Genomic DNA, 20,011 nt, shown 5'->3' on the forward strand with positions numbered 1-20,011 from the left:
GGATCTAAAAATTCCTGGCTGGTAAATTTCTGGCAGAGTAAGTATATTTGTCGAGAGATTGGTGAAACTCGTAAGGCGTACATAATTAATTATTGCTAAAATGTGTGAAATGTTTATGAGATAGAACGTTTATCTGACGGCGAGGTACAACAACGTAAAAACAATATTAGGAAGCCTGATAATTCCTATATATACTATTATTTATATATAATATATAATATTATCTATACAATATTTTGAAAAGTTGCTATTTTTCGAAATATTTTTATTATTTACACCTTTTTACTGTAAGCTTCTTTTCAACGCATATTTGTAAATACGAATCGACGAAAAATTGAAAATCTTGACAAAGAAGCTATTATCGATAACGCTTCTAGTTATTTTGGATAAAAGTACGGTTAAAATGATGCTTGCTTTTCCTGTAGTAACCAGTACGACGATAATAGTTTTTGCTGCACGCTAGGAAATTTTAGGTACCTCAATAAGAGTTTACCATAAAGGCAAACTGATGGTATTTCCATATGTTCGTGGAGCTGCATTAGGATATACACTAGGCACGATAAGATATTATTCAGCTTTTGTTGAAGGAGATTACAAAAATTGATGTACCAAAATAAAGTTAAGTAAATCCTATTATCTTATCTTACTTACTTTCGCTCTAATAATGCCATGAAGTTTTCACAGACAAAACCAAACCACTAAAAAAACTTGTGTGCTAGCTACATAGGTATTACATAGGTAATCGAAATATAGGAGATGTTCTAGGCGACTATTCAAAGTACACTAGAAGCCCTTTTAAAGTACAACTAAAACTAGTAATTTCAAGTTTTAAGTCCGGTGTCATCGTTAAGCATTTTATCAGATGGCTCGCTCCCGACACGAAACGAACTGTGTTTACGTCCGGAGGTGTGCCGATATCTGAATTTATCAACGCACACACGGATCGAAGCTATCTACTTACAGTTGGTCTATAACAGCTCAGCTACACGTGAGCTGTATATGAATTAAACCGGCTTTCTAGAGGGTAAAGAGTTTTTTTACAGCCATTGGTTTCTATTCAAAATAGACCCTTTGGATATTACAGAATGTACGGTTGTACAATTTGGTAATTTGTGCAGGATAATTGTGATAGTAGACTACAGTTTCACTCGCTAATTTCATCAAGTCATTCGCTAGAATTCATACCGTGACCGATTCTTTTACCGCCAATGCAACAAACCAGCCAAAGGCTTCATTGATATATTCTGGATATAACCCGTGATTCATTTTTGGTCTCGCGTGGAATTCTCTGCTTTACCTAAAAACTATTTCTTCTCACTAAAGAAGCTTCAGATGCTCCTAGCTTCTTCAATTTTTGAAAAAAAGAATTCAACAGAAAAACGCTTGGAATCATAAAATTTAAGCACATCACATATTTTCCATAGTGGAATTACGCTGCCTCCAACATCTAGAGTTTCCCAACAGCAATAACCACTTGCATTTAAACGTGTAGGAAGAGAGATATGACGAATCTCCTTCCCAAAAAAGTAAGGGGCATAACACCTATACGAATACCAACATATTGAGTAATGTGGCATTGGAAATGATAATGATAACGCTTTTGGTAAAAAAATATTCTAGCGAAATTATCCTATGGTCAATTTATATGTATGTATGTATGTGTTATATGGCGTTTGCAAAAGTAGTTGTGCTATCACAAGGCTTTACGATAAGCGTGGACCGCTAGTAGACTAACGAAGGCGTGCGCCATCCTGTAGTGTTTTTAGAGTACACATTTTGTGATTGGACGTAAAAAAAAAAACGTATATATAGTTTTAATGATTATAACTTCAGTTAGTATTTATATATAATTATTATTATTATTATTTAAATTTCAAAAAGAATCGGTACAAAATGTGTACGTTTTCTTCTTCCAGTAGATATTCAATATTAGTACCGTCTGGGTAATAATAGTTGGCTGTCGTTTTAAAAACTTCAACAAACAATTCATCTGATCCTATGATGCATCTTTCCTCAATTGGTACTTTTAAAGCTTTTAATGCCGTCACTTTTCTAGCTTAGACTTTGTCTTAAAAGTGCTTCCATAAGAAAAATTCTACTGGCGCCAGACATAGTGAACCGGCAAGACATTGTATGGAGCCTTTTTGTACAACCCATCTGTTTGGATCAAGGTGCGCTTTTACATCCCGATGATCATATGCAGACGCGTCGTCTTGTTGGAAATAGGATTCGGCATCTTCATACCCGAATGCGTGGTAAAGCAGGTTCCTGCAGTGAGTTCAGGTGCTGAGTGAACTCAGGAACGACTCAAAGTACTGTCGAAAAAACGACTTTTTGCTTGAAAGGTCAAATCGCTCTAACTCTTGATAAATTTGCATGGTATTATTGCATAATATGTAAATTCATAATGACTCAGCAAGTGCAATTATGTAAATTTCTCGTGTGATTTCTCAATGTGTCTTATTATCGTATTGAACGTTTCCTGAAAGCTGGGCATTTTTTTCGCACACTTCCAGATACCCTTCGCAAAATTTTTTTCTTCGATTGGGATCATCTTCATGGTTAGCTTGTATCATGATTGCATAAGTTCTTGGAATAAGGTGTAAACTTAATTTGTTAATGGTAAGCTCGCCACTTAAATTGCCTTACAGATTCTTGAGATGTTTCGCTATAACTTTCCAGTACTCTTTCTCACCTGGTGAAGCTCGTTCGTGTTCCTAGCCTTCCGGAATGTGGTCTATGAACATTCTGAGTTATTCCACCCGCTTCAAACTTAGCTATTACCCGATTAATTGTAAGTCACGGGGGTGAATCTGCCTGAAACCCCTTGCGACATTGTTTTTGTTGCCTCCTCGTACTTCCATTAGTATTTCAAGATACATTTTCTGCGATAAAAAGTTAACCACTTTTCATTTGCAATTAATTGCACCCGGAAAAGAGACAGCAGTGCATACATTTTTGGGACACCCTGTGTATACCGTGTCAGTAGCTTGGGAAATTCGAGTTTGGGTACCCTTGAGATAGATGGTTTTCATACTAATCATTCATCTTCTGCCTCTTGCTTGACTCTGATACGATACGGCTAATTAGAACTATGGAATCTGGAAAATCGAAACTTGCTGGACAAACCTACCAGGGCGGTAGGATTACTTCTATTCGTCTACTAAAGAGACTCTTAATTTTTTCATGAAAATCCTAAACTGGTCCAGTTATCGACATTTTCGCTATCGTTGACAGACTGAAGAGAAAACCTTGATGGTTGCGCTAATAACATTTATTGAAAATAAACTAGTTGATCGAAGGGTGCGTAATTCTCTTTACTGCTATATGTACTACACTGCTGCATGTAATGTACTCCAGACAGCTTTTACTTGTTAGAACTAAGAGAAAGATATATTTAAACATGCCTTTTTCTTCCAAATTACAGCCTCGGCTGTGCCCATTAGATCAAATCAGACAATGGCCATCCAACTGATAAAACAAAAAGCAAGCCTTTAAGTTGAAAGCACAGTTGTTTTGTTTGATATCTGCTAACTGGTCAATGTTTCGAGCCGTTTTTAATTTATAAAGGAACAAGTCCACGGATCCCCGAATTTAGCTGAAGGGGCATTATGAGGCTTTCCAAATAACATAGCATTGTATACATGCTAACGCACGCTGACGATGGTGACGTACCTCTACATGGACAACTTTGTCAGGGATAAATTAAGCCTTTTCAAAAAATGATACCACATACTCGGAGCCAACACTAAACATAATTTAAATACAAACATTAATTGCATGGGACGTTTTAAGCAAGTCCGATGCTCTCTGTTCCCCTTTTTTGTATCGAAACAGACGGCTCGATTTCTGTTATTATTATAATGAGAAGAAAAAATATTATACGGAATATAACTCTAAAGTTGAATTTGTTATTGTTGAATTGTATAACTCTTTAAAATATCTGAAGTATGTTCGATTCTTATCGAAATAGACAGCTTATGCCTACAGCAATATGTAAAAGCACAAGTTAGGCAACATGTAAAGACTGCACTTTTAGGTTGCGACTGACCTTTCGTGCGCCTGAAAAAATGTTTGCTGTGTAATAAATGGAAGGTAAAAATAATCCTAAATAAATAGACACCAGTCAATTCTCGAAGCAGATTCCCAGCCAGGATCGTACTGATACGTGATGAATAATATCAGCCGTCGGCGAAACAGCAGCTTAGTAGGACTCCACGGAAGTTGTCCGGGCGGCTGAGTGTCGCTTGGAACTATGTGCCAGTGACGCTCATCTCAAACAGCGGAACCTACACTTCAAAGAAAAAGGAAAGCGCTTTGTCATCTAAAATCGGCGTAGCGAAACTCCTATTTGAAACACTATTTCATTTCCATTGTGAAATGCTGATATCGAGCAATGTTCGTATGTATATTTTTACAATTAATAGTTTCAATACTTGATCCCTTTTCTTTCGCCCCTATTTTGTTTTTTCAGGATTGTTGAAGCTGCAAAACCTCTACAAGCTGACGACGGACGAGTACAAGCTGGAAATAATTAAGGTAAGATGAGCTGAATCTTCGAAGGTTCCAAGTGGTAGCGTAATCTTGTGTCTATGAGAGAGGACAATTACTTCCAACATGGTGTAGTCTCCCTCAAAAGGTCACTCTCCTGTGTACTGCACAATTTATCACGTGCTACAAACAATTTATTTAGTTAGCGTTTTGACACATCGACCTTTAGAATACTGCAACGCAAATGTGCAGTATTTAATAAGGCCACGTCGAGCTTCAACGCGCTTCAGATTCTAACCACGGTTGTTTACAATCTCTGCGTTTCATGCATGTCGAAATCACACCTTGGCGGGTTTACTTTCCGAATTTAACTGAAATGCCTCATCCTGACATTGACTACGACAACGTGCTTCTGCAACGGGCCTTAATGTGGCCGAAAACAGGTTCGAAGGGTGACATCAGCGTCTGAGGCGAACAAGTTTCTCGTCAACTACGACAATGAGACTCGAGACCAACTCAAGCATGTGGTCATCGATTGCGAGGCTAACCTGACGCGAGAGATCATTATTAAGCATGTGAAACACCCTATCGTGGGCAGAAGAACTTTTCATTTTCTACTTGGTGGATTGGTCAGTGTTTACCCTTGCAGTTTAAAATGAGGATTTGTTCTAAAGGTTCCGTGTTCCCCACAGTTGGAACCTCTATTACAGACATGGTGCTCCTTTCCGACACAGCTTTGTGTCAGGCATAATTATTTTCCTTACAAAGGAATACAAAATATCTTCTTTATTTATTATAAGTGTTTTTAGCGAGCTTAATCAGAAGTATTTTAGGTTATTTAAATATGCACAGGATAGGACAAACGTGATCTTGTAGTGTGGAAAGACGCAGGTTCTCAAAGCGAAAGAATGTAGTCTCTTAATTAGGCTAATGGATCTTGAACTGTGCAGCTACATTTTTTCTTTACTATAAACCTATTCTTTTCCCATTTTTATATATTATACAGTGAGTTCGATTGTTGCCACTGGAAAAACCTTGATATATCAAAATGTTCATCTAGGTTAAAGCCTTAACTAGTTTACCTGAACACCTTGTCTACAGGGTTATAGAGAGCTTCTTATATTTCGGTGTACTTACAGTGGTATCGCATTGGGTCTCTCACTACTGTCGTATTACAGATAATGGATGAGTTCGCTAACAATCCGGCTATAGAATTTGGAGCGGTGAATATCACTGGATTCCGCCTCGTTCAAAACAATAGTCGCGCCTACGAGGAAGTATTTACGGAAAAGAGTCGTCATCAATGGCCTGATCCTAAGACCAAAACGATCACTGTGAGTCTTGAGTATAACCATTGTGGGTGTGGAGTTAATCCTCCAGATGCACGCTTCAGATAGATTCCATTACTTTCAACCCAACAAAATATTTATTACGCTCACGCCTTTAGCAGAATATATATTTCTATAAAGCAAAGTTTTTTCGCTTGCAGGCCTCAACTTACAACACAATGTTCCAGTTCTATTGCGGATTTAGATAAGAAAATCATAAAGATAAACAGTCCGGCCAGAAATTGCTCAGTCTAGGCACGAAAAAGTTTAAGGCTACAATGATGCAGCGGAAGGTGGCCCTTTACTTTTCCGGCGCACCGGAGCGATTTGCATGTAATAAGCTAAGGATCCTTGAGAAAAAGTAATTCAGCTATTTTAAATAAGCTAGACACGTAACACGGCATACTTCTCTTTTGTATCCATCATAAAAAACATTAATCGTATTGGGGATCAAAAAACGATAGGTAGGTATATTGGGAGGTTGTTTTCAATGAGTATTTTTTTTTTATAGATTATAACTGACCGGACATCTATAAAATTACGCACTTCTGAAAAGATGACAGTTTGAAGTTATACTCAAAGCGCAATGTATATATTAATTGCACAGACATTGCTGTTCATAGCTGAACACATTGCACACAAATGTTAAACATCTGGGGCCCAGATAGCTTGTAAGATACTATTATTTTATTTACTTAGTTCTTTCTTGCAGTGGGTGACGGACTCAAATAAATTATACAATCTTTATTTATAAAGAGATACTGGTAATTTGCCAAAAGTAATTGACGAGAAAAGATAGTACTACTGAAGTCTAACAGTGACTGCGTGGTATACATTAAGTTGAAATTTTCGCGTAAAATAGTACTGGAATCAAGTTGAGTGTAGGAAACGTGAAATAAAATTCAGCGCTGAGTATTAATATATGCGTGTGGTTATTAGCGAGTTCATCCAGGGATTCCTCATTCACAAAATTTTTGATAAGAAATTATATTTAGCAGCATATGCTTTTTGCAGTAAATGCCCTTCTACTGATGATTATATGCCAGCCCCTTCTATTAAATTAAAAAAAAAAAAAGATTTAAAACTAGTTCCCGTACAAATGCACTTGCTGAGATGGGGCAAGCTGAACTAACATCAGCGGTTCAATGGCGTAATCTTTCTGCTAGTTCTAAACGAGACCTTTGTTCCCTGTGGTATCTACCCGGACACGTTTGTATAGATCAAGACGCTTCTGTATATGATAAGTTAGGAATATACCATTCTTTGGTAGCGATTGAAGTTGATATTTTTCCTTATATTTTTTAAATTTTTTTGTCTTATATTTTTTATTTTCGTATATCGGTTTAATAAGGTGCGACAAGCTAAACTCTTACTCGTCATGTTTTAACCTTTGTTACAACTTTACCGTTTAACGACTGGAACCGCTCTCGCATAACTTCAGTTAACTTACCTTGTTGATGTATCCTAAATTGTTGAACGTGTGCCGAATTTACGAATAGCCTAAGTCGATAATGCAATTGCAAGATAGACTAACCAAACCTCTTTGCCAAGTTTACGCAGTGATGTATACTCGGCGATAAAATAATACCTACCAAGCGATTGTTATTTAGAGTCTTAAATTTCAATTTGATGCTCGTAGAAATTCTTGCGGAAAAAATTATCTCAATATATACTTTGTTTTTCATCTATAGCCAAAAACCAACGTATTATGTTAGAAGGAAAATTTTCGCATTTTAGGATATGTATCTCTTTCCAATTTTGCGTCACTTATTTGTTGTTTACTTCTGATATACCGTTCGAAGGCGCGCTTCCTGTTTTATCAGCAGGACTGCAACATTATAGTGTTCTCAGTCTGATTTTAACTCAATAAGGCTGTTCAGGTCTGGACATCTCAAATGGGAAAAAGTGCATTCTTAACGTTGTCTCTACAATGTATTTCGACCAAAGCGCTGCCGAACCAGGACTGCTTAAAAGTGGTTTGCTAGGTTTGGAAACGGTACTTTAGTCCAATCCGGAACCGTCCGTTCTAGCCTATCGCTGAGTTTGATAGTGACCATCTGAAGGCACTTTTGAAAGAGAACTGCCGACTGACAACCCGGTAACTGGCTGAAAAAATGCATTTCGAAGCCACAGAACCCTCTCTAACTCGTCGCCTCTTGGGTTTGCAGAGAAGCTTCAGAATTTGGGTATCTCCTGAACCTCCTGAATCCAACAAGCAATTACCGCTTAACGCCATATTTTTTAATAGCTTGTCTGGTATCGAGCGTCGTACCGCCGTAATGACCAATTTTTGCACGAAACTGTCATCAATGATGACAAGAAATGTCTGCACGCCTACGTAAATCAGAGATCGTAATAAGTGGTCTTCCAAATCTTCATCCAGAAAACATTATATTTTGTGTTTGGTCACTTCCTACAAACCAGACAATAGATAGCCCCATATATATTGCCTAGTTGCATCAAGTCAACCAAGCTGTTCACTAAAAGAGACTCGACAAACGGTCGAGTCATCCTATATGACCACGGTGCGAGGCCACACGCAGCAGACGTCATCAAAGCTACTCTTCTGGACTCCAAATAGCAGGTTGTATTGCAGCCTCTTTATCCTCTCGAGCGTACGTTGACGGAGTTTCACTTCTCCTCTACGCCACCGAGCGATCACCTTCGGGGCTCTACTTTCAACTCGAATCAACAACCCAAAACATGGTTAAAAAATTTCTGATGAAACGGCCTATATAATTTAATAGAATATTGGAAGAAAGTTATGAACACAACTTATTGTCATTAAAACAAAAAACATGGTGTTTTGTATTCAGTAAAAAAGCGCCAGAACTTTTCCTACCTAGTAGATAATTTTAGCGAAAATTAAAAAAAAATTGAAGTCGAGAAAATTGAATACGACGTTCGTGTGTATCGTTACTTCATAAGTTATATATATTTATTTTTGGTAAACGCAGTCCGAAGCAGCGCTGATGTACGACGGCACTCGAGTAATGCTGGGTGCATTTAAGCAGCTGCTCAACGAATACCCGGCGATCTTCGCGAAGAATTTTCGGCGCGGCGAAGTGTACAATAACAACACGCGGGGCATCGATTGCAAGCGGGAGAAAGTTATACCTTGGGAACACGGCAATGAGATCTTCCATAGGTTGCGCAACGTGAGTATTCATTTTTCTGAGGAGTATTTTTTCGAATGCATGGCTTTATCGGGACACGAGTTTGGGATATATCTTTTCGTTGGGAAGGAAGAGTGACATGGCTCAGAACAATTAATAATATTACGTGCGGACTTTTTAATATTATCTGAATTTTTTTATTGCATTCACGAATTACGGATCCATCTCAATAAATCCTTGGCAATTACCGTAATTTGATTAATGAGCGGTTCTGGATTTTTCCGTCAAGGTTTTACGCCCGTATATCGGCTCTTTCTTTGCCATTGAATGAATATTTCTGAGATTTGTGAGACAAAAGCCTTGACAACAATACTTCTCGAGACCAAATTATAGTCCCCAGCCGCTGTGCATTCTAATGTTATGTTAGTATTCAAGTTCTCATTGCCTTTATTCAAAATGGTGAACACGGCGTCTCTCATGCAGTCCGACAAATACGAGGGAAGGCTTTTGAATTCATTCATTCCACCTGCGGCTACTGATAATAACTTCGATTTATATATATATATATACATAACCGTATACGGCCTGCCAAATATACGAACAAGACCACCTTAATTATATCGTATTATTACACTTTAAACAAAAGAATTATTTGCATCGAACTAAAAAAATTAAAAGAATCAGCCATCAGCTCTTTTAACTGTATGGAAAATCTAAAGTTTAAGTACGATCTGAGCAGATACTACTAGGCAGAATCCAGCGCTTAACATGGCGACTTTATATCGAGACCAAATTGCAAATAAACCTTAACTATACTAAACAGTACCGTATATATTACACCAAGTCCACTTACTTTTATCTACGAACACCCGCAGAGCTTAAGCATTTATTTCCTTTTTTCGCATCTGTTTCGCATTGTACATTTGTGTCAGATATTGCACAACGCTATTTCGTCGCAGTCTCAAAAAAAATTTAGGTTTGCAGACCCAGAAATTGTATTAAAGTTCATAGCAATTAAAGTTCCATTAGCCTTGTACGCTATTTCCTAACCACGTTGCAACTGTTTTTTTTTTTGCTTCTAGTCACAATTTTCCCTCCAGATTTTATTTCAGTAACGAAACAAAATGTCCCAAGCATTTCATGGGTATTATGACTCTCTGTTTTAGCAACTCGACTATATTGTTTCTATATCTCATTTCTTTTCTTTGACTATTCAGTTACTAGATGCGGATGTCCCGCTACACACTCTTAGTTATTTTCTGTTCTGCAGCAGTTGCCCTATGTTAATTATCCCACATTATTTTTACAATGAAGTCGTCAAGATGCTACAGATCAACAAATTTCCCTTTTACGAACTTGCATTCAGGATTATGGGACAACTAGTTTGAACGTATCTTTTTGCATAAATCTAACATTTCTAAAATCTTGGCTCAAGGTCTTTTCGCGCTAACTCATATAAAAAAAAAATGGGGTATAAGTTTTAGATATAGCAATGATTCTACGGCTTAACAGCGAAAGACAATGCGGGCTAAATCGAATCAAAGGTGCAAGAAAATATCAGCGTCAAGAAAAAGGCATAAGAAGACTTGTTTCCTGAAATTAAACGCTTATCAAACTGATAATGCCGGACCCTTTTCCAATATCAAAATATAAAGTTAATGTTAACCAAAGTCAACGTTTTCCCAATCTTCAAAACGGTAAGTTCTAATATAAACTCTACATCACCACCTTCTTCTTCCCGATAACTTAGTGTTCTCGCACCTTTTCCTAAACGAAGCCGCTTTTAAAATGAATAAAAGATGCACGTAATAATAATAATAGTAATAATCTAATATACCCCTTTACAAGGGGTCATTTATCGTTCTGGTAACGACTGAATTCCCTGGGACGAATACGTTCGGTATATTTGTATTGATTACTCTTGAAAACTATAATAGTTCGAACAAAAGGAATGAAAAGATAATGTTTTTAAAAGTAAAGTATATTTGTTGTATACCAAACGCAGAAGTAGGTTTCGGACTATGTCTATATACTTATAAATTTTAGGGATTTCTCACGTATTGGCAGTTTCAACAAAAGTCTAATGTGGCTACAATCGCTCATTCATTCTACCGCTATCAGAAAAGGCTGTATGTTATGCGCGTTCGAACAGGCTGAAGATGCCATATTTTGTCCTCTTTCCAGAAGCAGACTTGCAGCATTTTCTGACGACGATCCTGTGTATCGAGAGTCCCCCGAGTTTCAAGAAGGGTTAAATAGGCTCCAAGTTAAGTCGTATGGCAGGAAAACTAAGTTAGATAATAAAGGGCGCGACGGCGTAGCACGAAAATTTTACAGGTATTGATATTGGAAGTTGTTTCTCTTAACCGTCAAAGCAGTTCCACGATATATGCGACACATACGGAGCTTTTTCGGGGGCGATCCACAAAAGAACCATGTTTGCTCAAAATTTAGACTGTGATTTTTTGAAAGGTGTTCAAAACTGCGGTCGTTTTAAAATAAATTATTTGTGGGTTACGTTTTTTCTCTTTAATCATTTACACTATGCGAATCAGTGCCAAATGCTCTTTACATTATTTTAAAGTCCAGTTTTACCCAGATTTGGTTATGACGTCATACATTGACGTAACAAAAACAGGGCTCTTGTTGGTTTCTCCTTCATAATAATACACATAAAGGTGCATTGGCAATTATTTTGAAACCCTGACATTGAATCGTTTTGATCAGCACCCCAAGTGCTGAGAACGCTCAAAGGTAGCGATCGCCGCCTTTACGGTAGAATACGACACTGGCACTTTTCTTAGATTGCTATGTGTATGAGGTATCACGTTCTCTAGGCGTTAAAAGTTATCTGATGGTATGCCTAACGGTGATACCGAATGTAAAACTTGAAACGATCAAAAGTTAAGGAAACAATGGTCGCTGAAATTGCTTAATAAAAAAAAACGATTTTTACCACTATGATCGCGTGCAAAAACTACAGTTTGTTGCCACTTCTTTATTCCTGATATTTTTCAGATTACTTATTTTTACTTGGGCAGCTCGAGTGGTCTAAAAGGCATTCATTCGTCCCGGTGGACGCAAGTTTTATGGATAACAAAAATACATAGAAATGCATATAACCGATATTTCAGAAGGCAGCGTATGCCACGATACAGTTAACCCATGAGAGAGAATGGAAAGTTCATGCGGATTAGGTTCAGTGGATATTACGTAAAGAGACGTTTTTTTTGCTCGGAGCTCAAATTGACGTAATGGCAGTAATTACGATAAATCTATGAATGCAGTTTAGGTATGAGCAAGACACGGAAAATCGTTGCTAATGATTAATCGTGCGAATGGGGACATCAGTGACTAATTAAAGAAGCGATCAGGAGTTTCTATTTTCGAAGTACCACATGTTAAAAAATTGGATAATTAAATGTTACAATTGGAAAATGGCGGTTGATACTACAATAATATATATGCTCGGTTCCGGCCTCAAAGATTTGCCTCTTAGCGGGGAACGTGTTTTGTCACTAACCATTCAGGTCTCAGGTTCTAAGAATGCTAACTGCAAGCAAATGTATCTTTTAATTTATCAAGATAAACATTTCGTTAAAAACTACAATAATTCTTTAAAGCAAGAGACAAAACTTAACTGAAAAAGACTCTATGTCGCAGTTTACTTAATCAGTTTAAAAGATAGGGTTATGCAATAGTGTCGGGAATGTAGGGTTTGGTAAAGGGAGACAGACTCGAGCTAGCGTGCAACATTTGAGAAAAATGCCTAGGCCCGCCTCGAAGTACAAATTCAGTGCAGAAAGTTACCAAGTTATTTTCTCTCATCTAGAAGTTTTAACTGTTTTGATGTAAAAGTGAAGGGACGACGAGCTCTGAACTTCTGGGTTCCGTCCAATTAAAAACTAGTTATTTGTAGTTAATATGTATTAGCTGGTCGCACGGTTACATTTTTCTAACATGCATATCACTATACACGCTTTCCTGTTCCAGTATGCTAGAAATAGTCTCCAGCACACGTTTAGGATATCTTCTTGCTGAGAGCCTTTAATTTTTATATGATAAAACCCGTTTTCAACATATCTGTTTTGCATCTATGCGACACTTTAACACCTAGCCTCCGGGATTAGACAAAGTGAGCCTTGTCATAAGATCATGCAAATACGCAGTAGAAGCCAGGAACTTGGCAACCACCAGGAACTTGAATGCCTTTTCACATATAATCTATTTATAGAAGCAAATTGTTCACCTATTACAGTTGTTATCGTATATGTTATTTATACTTCTATATATATATATTCTTCACTAGATAAAATCTTATCATCAATGATGAAAAATTTCCTTAGCCCCCATTTGCATACAGTATAGTTATACCTCTTCCACTGGCCACCGCTTCGTTTTAAGTCGGTGCAATTTTCTAGAACATGGACAAAATGTATGAGAAAACTTGGTTCGTAGTGTCTGACAACGACCGAGAAGCAGACCGCTGTGATGCCGATCGATATTCATTGTCTCAGTTATGCTTTAAGGGTTGGTGCTATCAGAAGTTGATTTGTATCTACCACAAATGATATAGGTTTTCTACTTAAAGCTGTCAAGGGTAACAGTAAAGTTTGATGAAATTCTATAGTAGATTTAAGTTAGCATCGCGTGTCATAGCATATTGGATTGGTAGATAAGTTTTTAAAGCCATATCAGATAAGGGCACGTGGCTATAATTAAGCTTTGTTTTTTAGTAAAGCCATTGAAATATAAACAGCTCTGTTTTAATTTAATCTTCCCTAGTTTTTCAACACAAGACCAGTCCTTAAAGCGCACCCTTAACAATAGCTGGAGTCAAAAGGATTTTTTGCGTTGTAATTCACTTAAGTGGCTAAAGTGACTCGCATAGAAACGCTTGTTTGAAGAGCTCTCAAAAACACGCCATAGTCTATCGCGTTTTTTAGTGTGCTGAATCTCGATACAAAAGGGCTTTAAAGACAAAGGAGCGCCAGGCCTACAATGTCTGCTAAGTTTGTCATATGGATGCCATAGGGAAAAACATTTGTAGGTTACCTGATGTTAAATAGAATTGTTCGTAAGAATTGTTCTCCCGAGCATATATATCATTTTGTAGGAGCCGTTCAATATCAGAGCAGGTAAATTCTATGTCCATGCTCAGGAATGCAAAAAGCATAGCGTATGTAAAGCTTCTAAGAAATGGTGGCTAAATTTGAAAATCAGTGGTCCTACTCTTCCATTGTAATCGCGGCAAACGGAAAATAAGAGCTAAGTGACTCTGTGAATCTCCAAAGATAGCACCTGGCCAATGTAGCTGAGGCAACAGCAGGCCGTGGACAGGACAACGTTAAGTTGGCGTTCTAGTTGCAGAACAAACGCCGATCATAACACTGTAGTCTGCTTAGCGTACAAAATTTTATTGAAGAAAGCAGTCTTTTTTTGGAAAAAGTAACCTAGGAAATGATTTTTTTATGGAGACTTCTCTAAGCCTTCGTCTGACACGTACAAACTCAAACGTTGCATCTCTAGAAAAGCAACGTATAACTTTCGCAACGTATAACTATAATATTTCTTCTGTAATATTCTCGTTTTCCAAGTATAAAGTTAAAGCTAAGTGAATAGCATTATTGAGAGTTTGATGGTGTAATGGCAGCGAAACAGATGAAAGAAGGCCAGTACGGCCGCGTCGATAGTCTATCTAGACTTGCAAAGCTTTATATCGAATTTTAGAACAGGTATTCTGAACTGCACTATAAACAAATTTTACGTACCTTCTGTGGTGTTTAATATTCAAAACAACCTAATCTCTCCCTCTGTTTATGTATATATACACACACAGAGAGAATTCTAGACTTAAGCGCCAACTTTTTCGACTGGTCTGTAGTGGAGGAGGTAGACAGACGTGCAGTCATGGTGGACAGCAATGCGTCATTATCCAAAATTGAAGGAAGATTGATTTTGATCCAACCCAGATGAACTCCCATCAAAATTAAAAACCTCTTTTTTGGCCCGACAACAACGCTTACCATTGCCACTTTTAATGCGGCTTTTGCAAAGCTCGAGGGAGAATTTTATGAGATTGACTGGATGATCCTCAACAGATAAAATTGAAGGAGACTGGAAACTTATCGAAATGATGCAAAAACATTTCTGATAATACTGGATCTCTGACATAGAAATTAGCGGCCGTTAGAGAAAAAAAATAATCCATCGCCAATTGGCTTATCCAGATGAGCTTTTACGGTTGGTCTTTTTACTTTCCTGTACTTTTCAGCTGCTGTGAACCGTTGTATTTTTAGGATTTTTGGCTCGCTGAACTATTAGGTCCCGTATGGAAGACGTAACGACCGTGAACAGAAATAACATAGAATATGCATAATTGTCAGAAATGGCAAATTTGAAGCACACAAGAAAATCGTATACCTTTAGGTTTAGCCTTTGAAACAACGGAATGAAAGTCCGATTTAGAAATCTCATAATTTATGAGATACTCCAAATCGTTTTTACTTTGTAACGAGACTGTAAATAAATTTACAACCATGGCGGAAAACAGCGCTTGTTCATCGGAATTTCAGCGAAGATTAGCTGTTATTATTGCTACTATTTTACGCGAGAATCTTTAGCATATTACTGAATGCCCACAAATGTACGTCATATATTATAAAAGTTAAACAACTACTAAAAGAGACCGATGAAAAGTCGAGGCTCGTTCAATGTCGTTTGCCCTTTAATTTTCCCAAGAGAGATGCAAGAGGTCGTCTTCGATTTTTCTCTGACAAAAAAATATGTGCAAGAGTCCTACACTAAGAGAATAATGCTGGCCTGTCCATGATACGAGGCATATACTTGTTGTGGATAATACCAAATTTCTCGCCAATGGTCACAGTCAAAGTGTGGTGTTCGGACGATGAAGACGCTTCGCCGTTATTTTTTTTTTCGAGAGGGAAACCATTAACAGAGAAGTTTATCCGAGTGCTCTGTTAAGCTTATATAAGAGCATGGATGTAGGGGGTAATAGGGTGGTGCACCTGGTCACGTCAGCCGGCTAGTGCAGGACAAGCTGCTTAAGTATCTGAACATATCCTAGGATGACCATATATATCCGCTGTGTCGTTCAGATTTTAATCCATTGGATTATTGTGCGGCGGGTGATTGAGTGAAAGCACCAAAAGTATCCACATAACACAGTGGACACACCCACTTGTATTATCAAAAGGCGTTGGAGGAACTGCAAAAGGCACGTCGAAATGGGCTTGCTCGCGGTTTAGGGCTTAAATGAAAGATGGAATCGAAATAAATGTCTTTAATGAATGATTTAGCATATACAAGAAAAAAATATTGAAGTGTCCATTTTTGATTACAAACGGAAGCTTCATCTTCTGTATATTGTTTTTATACCATACAGTTTGTGTAATCGTACATTTCATTTTTGTCCAAAAGTATCGAAAAAGGTTCCTATAGCATTTGCTAAAAATGAAAATACACTGCAAGCAGTAGCTCGATATTTTATACAGGTCTGCTGCCGTGCAGTTTGCCAACTTAAAGGAGCCGGGAGCATGACCCACTTGTAACGCGCTCTGATTCATAAATTATTTAACTCGTTTTTGATCTTTTCAGATCAAAGGAATACGGGGCCTGAGCGGGAACATTTCGTTTGACCCGTACGGATTACGGTCGAACTACACAGTTGATATTGTCGAAGTTACCGTCAACAGTGAACTCACCACAGTAAGTTAGACGATCTGTGAAGAGTAGCTAAATCGTGTGAGATTGGTTTTCACGTTGATTGTACGCGCCGCGTCTCCGTCCAGGAAATCGCAAAGATTTTGGGGGAGAGGTTCTTTCTTGCTCATATTGATTTGATTTCAACATGTCGCGCTATAGATGCTACTTCCGCTCCAGGAAAAGGATCTAAATTTTAACTTAATGAAGGGTTAGGTTCCTTTGACGCATAGAAGCTTAGAAATAATACCAGGGCATACTAATTCAATTGCCATCGCAGCATGTTCTAAAATACTTATTCTGATAATGCTTGTATAGTTAAAGATCTTTATCGACTAGTACGGGAGCCAACTTGCCTGACTGGTGAAAGATGACAGTTTTAAGATCTAATGTTTAATGTCTAAGATCGAATAAATAGTTTTTTTTTTTCAATGTAATGAACCTTACCATATATAACTTTAACTTTGAATTGCAGTTATAGTAGATGATCATCTCAATGTTGAAGCTTGGCTTTGTTTGCAATTAGTTAGACCTATTCGGTTAATGCGCTTAAATACGCAATGCATTGAGCATGTGCCATTCGTTATGGAGGTTACCTTGACTGTACTTTGCACCTTGCAACTGAATGAGCCTTACATAAAGTGGCTTTCTTCTTGGGTTTTAAAACTGTTTTTATCACTGGAGAGTTAGATCAAATTTGCAGTAATTAAGGTTTTGTTTCATCTATCGCTTGACAATATACGCAAGATAGGACATTCATAATCAGGTAAATTCTGAAGGTAGGAAGCCTATGTTCATTCATCATTTTTAGTACGAGAAGAAGGCCAGTTTCTTCCACAATCAAAAACAAACTCATCACGGTGAAAAACAGTGCACCGTTTTGAGGACTTAACTGAAGACCGGCTCTCATCGAATATGCTAGCGAAACAAGCCTTCACCAGGATTATTAACTCTCTTCTATCCGTGAAGCCGATGCTTTACATTAGCCAATTTTTATGCGATTCATAAACGATTCAACAAAATTTCACGGAACAAATCCAAAGATCCTTAACAAAGTTTACAGGGGCCGAGAATTCATTAAAATGGCCTAAGGGACCGTTTTTGATATAGAAATTAAGGGCCTTTATGAAGAGGATAGTATTAGTTATCAACCGAATCGTTCGTTAGCAATTCGCCGTTTTGAGACATTGTATTTTTTTACATCTTGTCTACCTATTGGCCACTTCGAGCCGTTGCATTTTTTGTCAGCCTTCGACCTTTTGTCGGCTAGAAATTTCTCTCCGCCGTCATTTTTTTCATTGCGACATTTTCACAAGCTTATGTCTATCAACGATTGACGCAGGCTTATCATTAACAAGTTATTTGCAAAAGAATATTTTGAAAACGACTAATGAGTGATTTAAATCTCGTACCGAAAACGTAATAGCGGTGAATGATGATTAGATTGAATTTGCCAAAAATTAAGTTAAAATATCTGTTTTTATCAAGCATCGTCTTAGCAACAGCTTATGGGAAAAGATTCAAGTTTAGATGTAGTACTACTGCGAAGAATTTCTAAGCAATTCAAATTCCTGTGAATTCTAACTTGCAAGCAACAGAATCGTTCTAATAAAGTCTTATCTACTTAACATCGATATCGTACGCCCTTCTAAGGCAACGACAGTTATTTAGGTTCATTTTTATACTATAGAGGTAATTCATGGCCTCTAAATCTCATAGATACCTTTTTCTATTAGGAACAGAATGACTGCCAAAATGTAAGCAGCTCTACACGCGTGTCAAGCTTGTTATCTAGACAATCATAGAAAAAGAGCTAAATTTTGTTTTCTAACTAAATCCTAAATTATGCGTATCATATAAAGAACTAGCAAACGTAAGTGTTTATAAACATATTAAGACCAAACTGATAAACAGCACTTCAAGAATGGGTTAGTAATCTCGATGGGTGCTTTCGTCAGGACTATTCATACCGACCCTTTTGTGACACACTTTTTTGACCCTTTAGCATGACACATACAAGGCCAAACACATAGTCCTAGTTTGAGACATTGTTTTCGGTCGTAAGACCTCTACTTCTAGCTTTAGTAAAGACAGAACACAACACTGAACAAGCGATATTCTTGAATTTCGCTGACGCTTATCGGGTCACCAAACGGTACGCGTTATAGTGTTGTTATGGAGCAATATCACTTCGCGGCCACAGGCTTTTGTTGTCAATCTTTTGGGTCAGACAGACGAATTGATCTGCGTAACTGTCCTCTGTAAGTAGGCCATAGTATAATACTCCCTTCGAATTCCACCAATATATGTATGCAGATGTGCAGCTTTTAACCACAATTGGAATTGGAAAGCTGTGCGATGTCTAACTATCCTGATTTGCGTCCAGGAATCTCATAGAAGATCAATCTTTCATCACCGTTCACCACCTGATACAAAGACGACTTTCTTTTCTATCGTGTAAGCAACAAAGGGCACATTGTCTGACGGTTTGTTTTTATCGTTTTTACTGAGTTAACGAGGCACCAGTTTTTCTTGTTTCTGATTTTCCTGATGCATACAGATAATTAATAACAGTTATATGGGCCCTAACTGTATAGAGAGCCTTTCAATCGACTGCGTTGCATGTTAGTTAGAGAATGCCTTTAGTCATAGTAACTATTAGTAGTATAGAGTGTCATCTAAATTAAAATCTCCGGCTTTAGGGCGATCAAATAGATAGTGGTGACGCTTACTGCACGCGTGCCTTCGACTCCGCAAACGATTCTTTTTGTCTTCGGCGCGAGAATAATGAAGAAGAATGTTGTCTAAGAATGCATCTAATTTAAAGCTTGCAAGGCAAAAATATACATCAACATGGGCCAACCGGAAAACGTCGATGGAAAGGATCAAACAAACCGCAAGTAATTTATATGATCTCTCTCTCTTTATATATATATATATATATATATTTATATATATATATATATATATATATATATATATATATGTATATATATATATAAGTATACGTGGCCACATTTACTCAACACAATTATTGCCATTACAATCTTAGTGCTGTCAATGTTTTTTCATGCAGTTTTGTTATTCGACAGATACGGTTAAAATAATTTTGTTAAGAGAAAATATCAATGACTTTTCCTAACAACGATTAGTGGTAGGCATACGTGCACCCGGAATTGACTTCTTCGAGTCTCAGAATGGTTTCAAAGCCGGTTCGTGATGTTGCATTAGTAGAAGACAAACAAGCAACTGGCTCGTTCACACTAAAAATTAGAAGAAACTATCTCGAGTTTGTAATAGAAGCGCTGATGCTGACCTTTTGCTGCTTGACTGCCCTTAAAGCCACGACCCGTA

The 20,011-nt window shown here is 37.5% G+C and overlaps 1 protein-coding gene across 1 annotated transcript in view; it reads left to right on the top strand.

Moving 5' to 3' along the window:
* LOC111255164 (glutamate receptor 1-like) overlaps positions 1-20,011 on the top strand; it is a gene marked incomplete at its 3' end in the record, with an annotated part of 39,294 nt that overhangs the window by 9,354 nt on the left and 9,929 nt on the right. Inside the window, exons 3-7 of the mRNA XM_086976434.1 lie at positions 4,475-4,539; positions 4,935-5,120; positions 5,670-5,825; positions 8,777-8,977; positions 16,553-16,663. Of these exons, the coding sequence (XP_086832560.1) occupies positions 4,475-4,539; positions 4,935-5,120; positions 5,670-5,825; positions 8,777-8,977; positions 16,553-16,663 (719 nt within the window). The remainder of the gene's footprint in view (positions 1-4,474; positions 4,540-4,934; positions 5,121-5,669; positions 5,826-8,776; positions 8,978-16,552; positions 16,664-20,011) is intronic.

This window comes from Varroa destructor, unplaced genomic scaffold (genome assembly GCF_002443255.2).
Source record: "Varroa destructor unplaced genomic scaffold, Vdes_3.0 BEIS01000852.1, whole genome shotgun sequence".
Lineage (NCBI taxonomy): Eukaryota > Metazoa > Arthropoda > Arachnida > Mesostigmata > Varroidae > Varroa > Varroa destructor.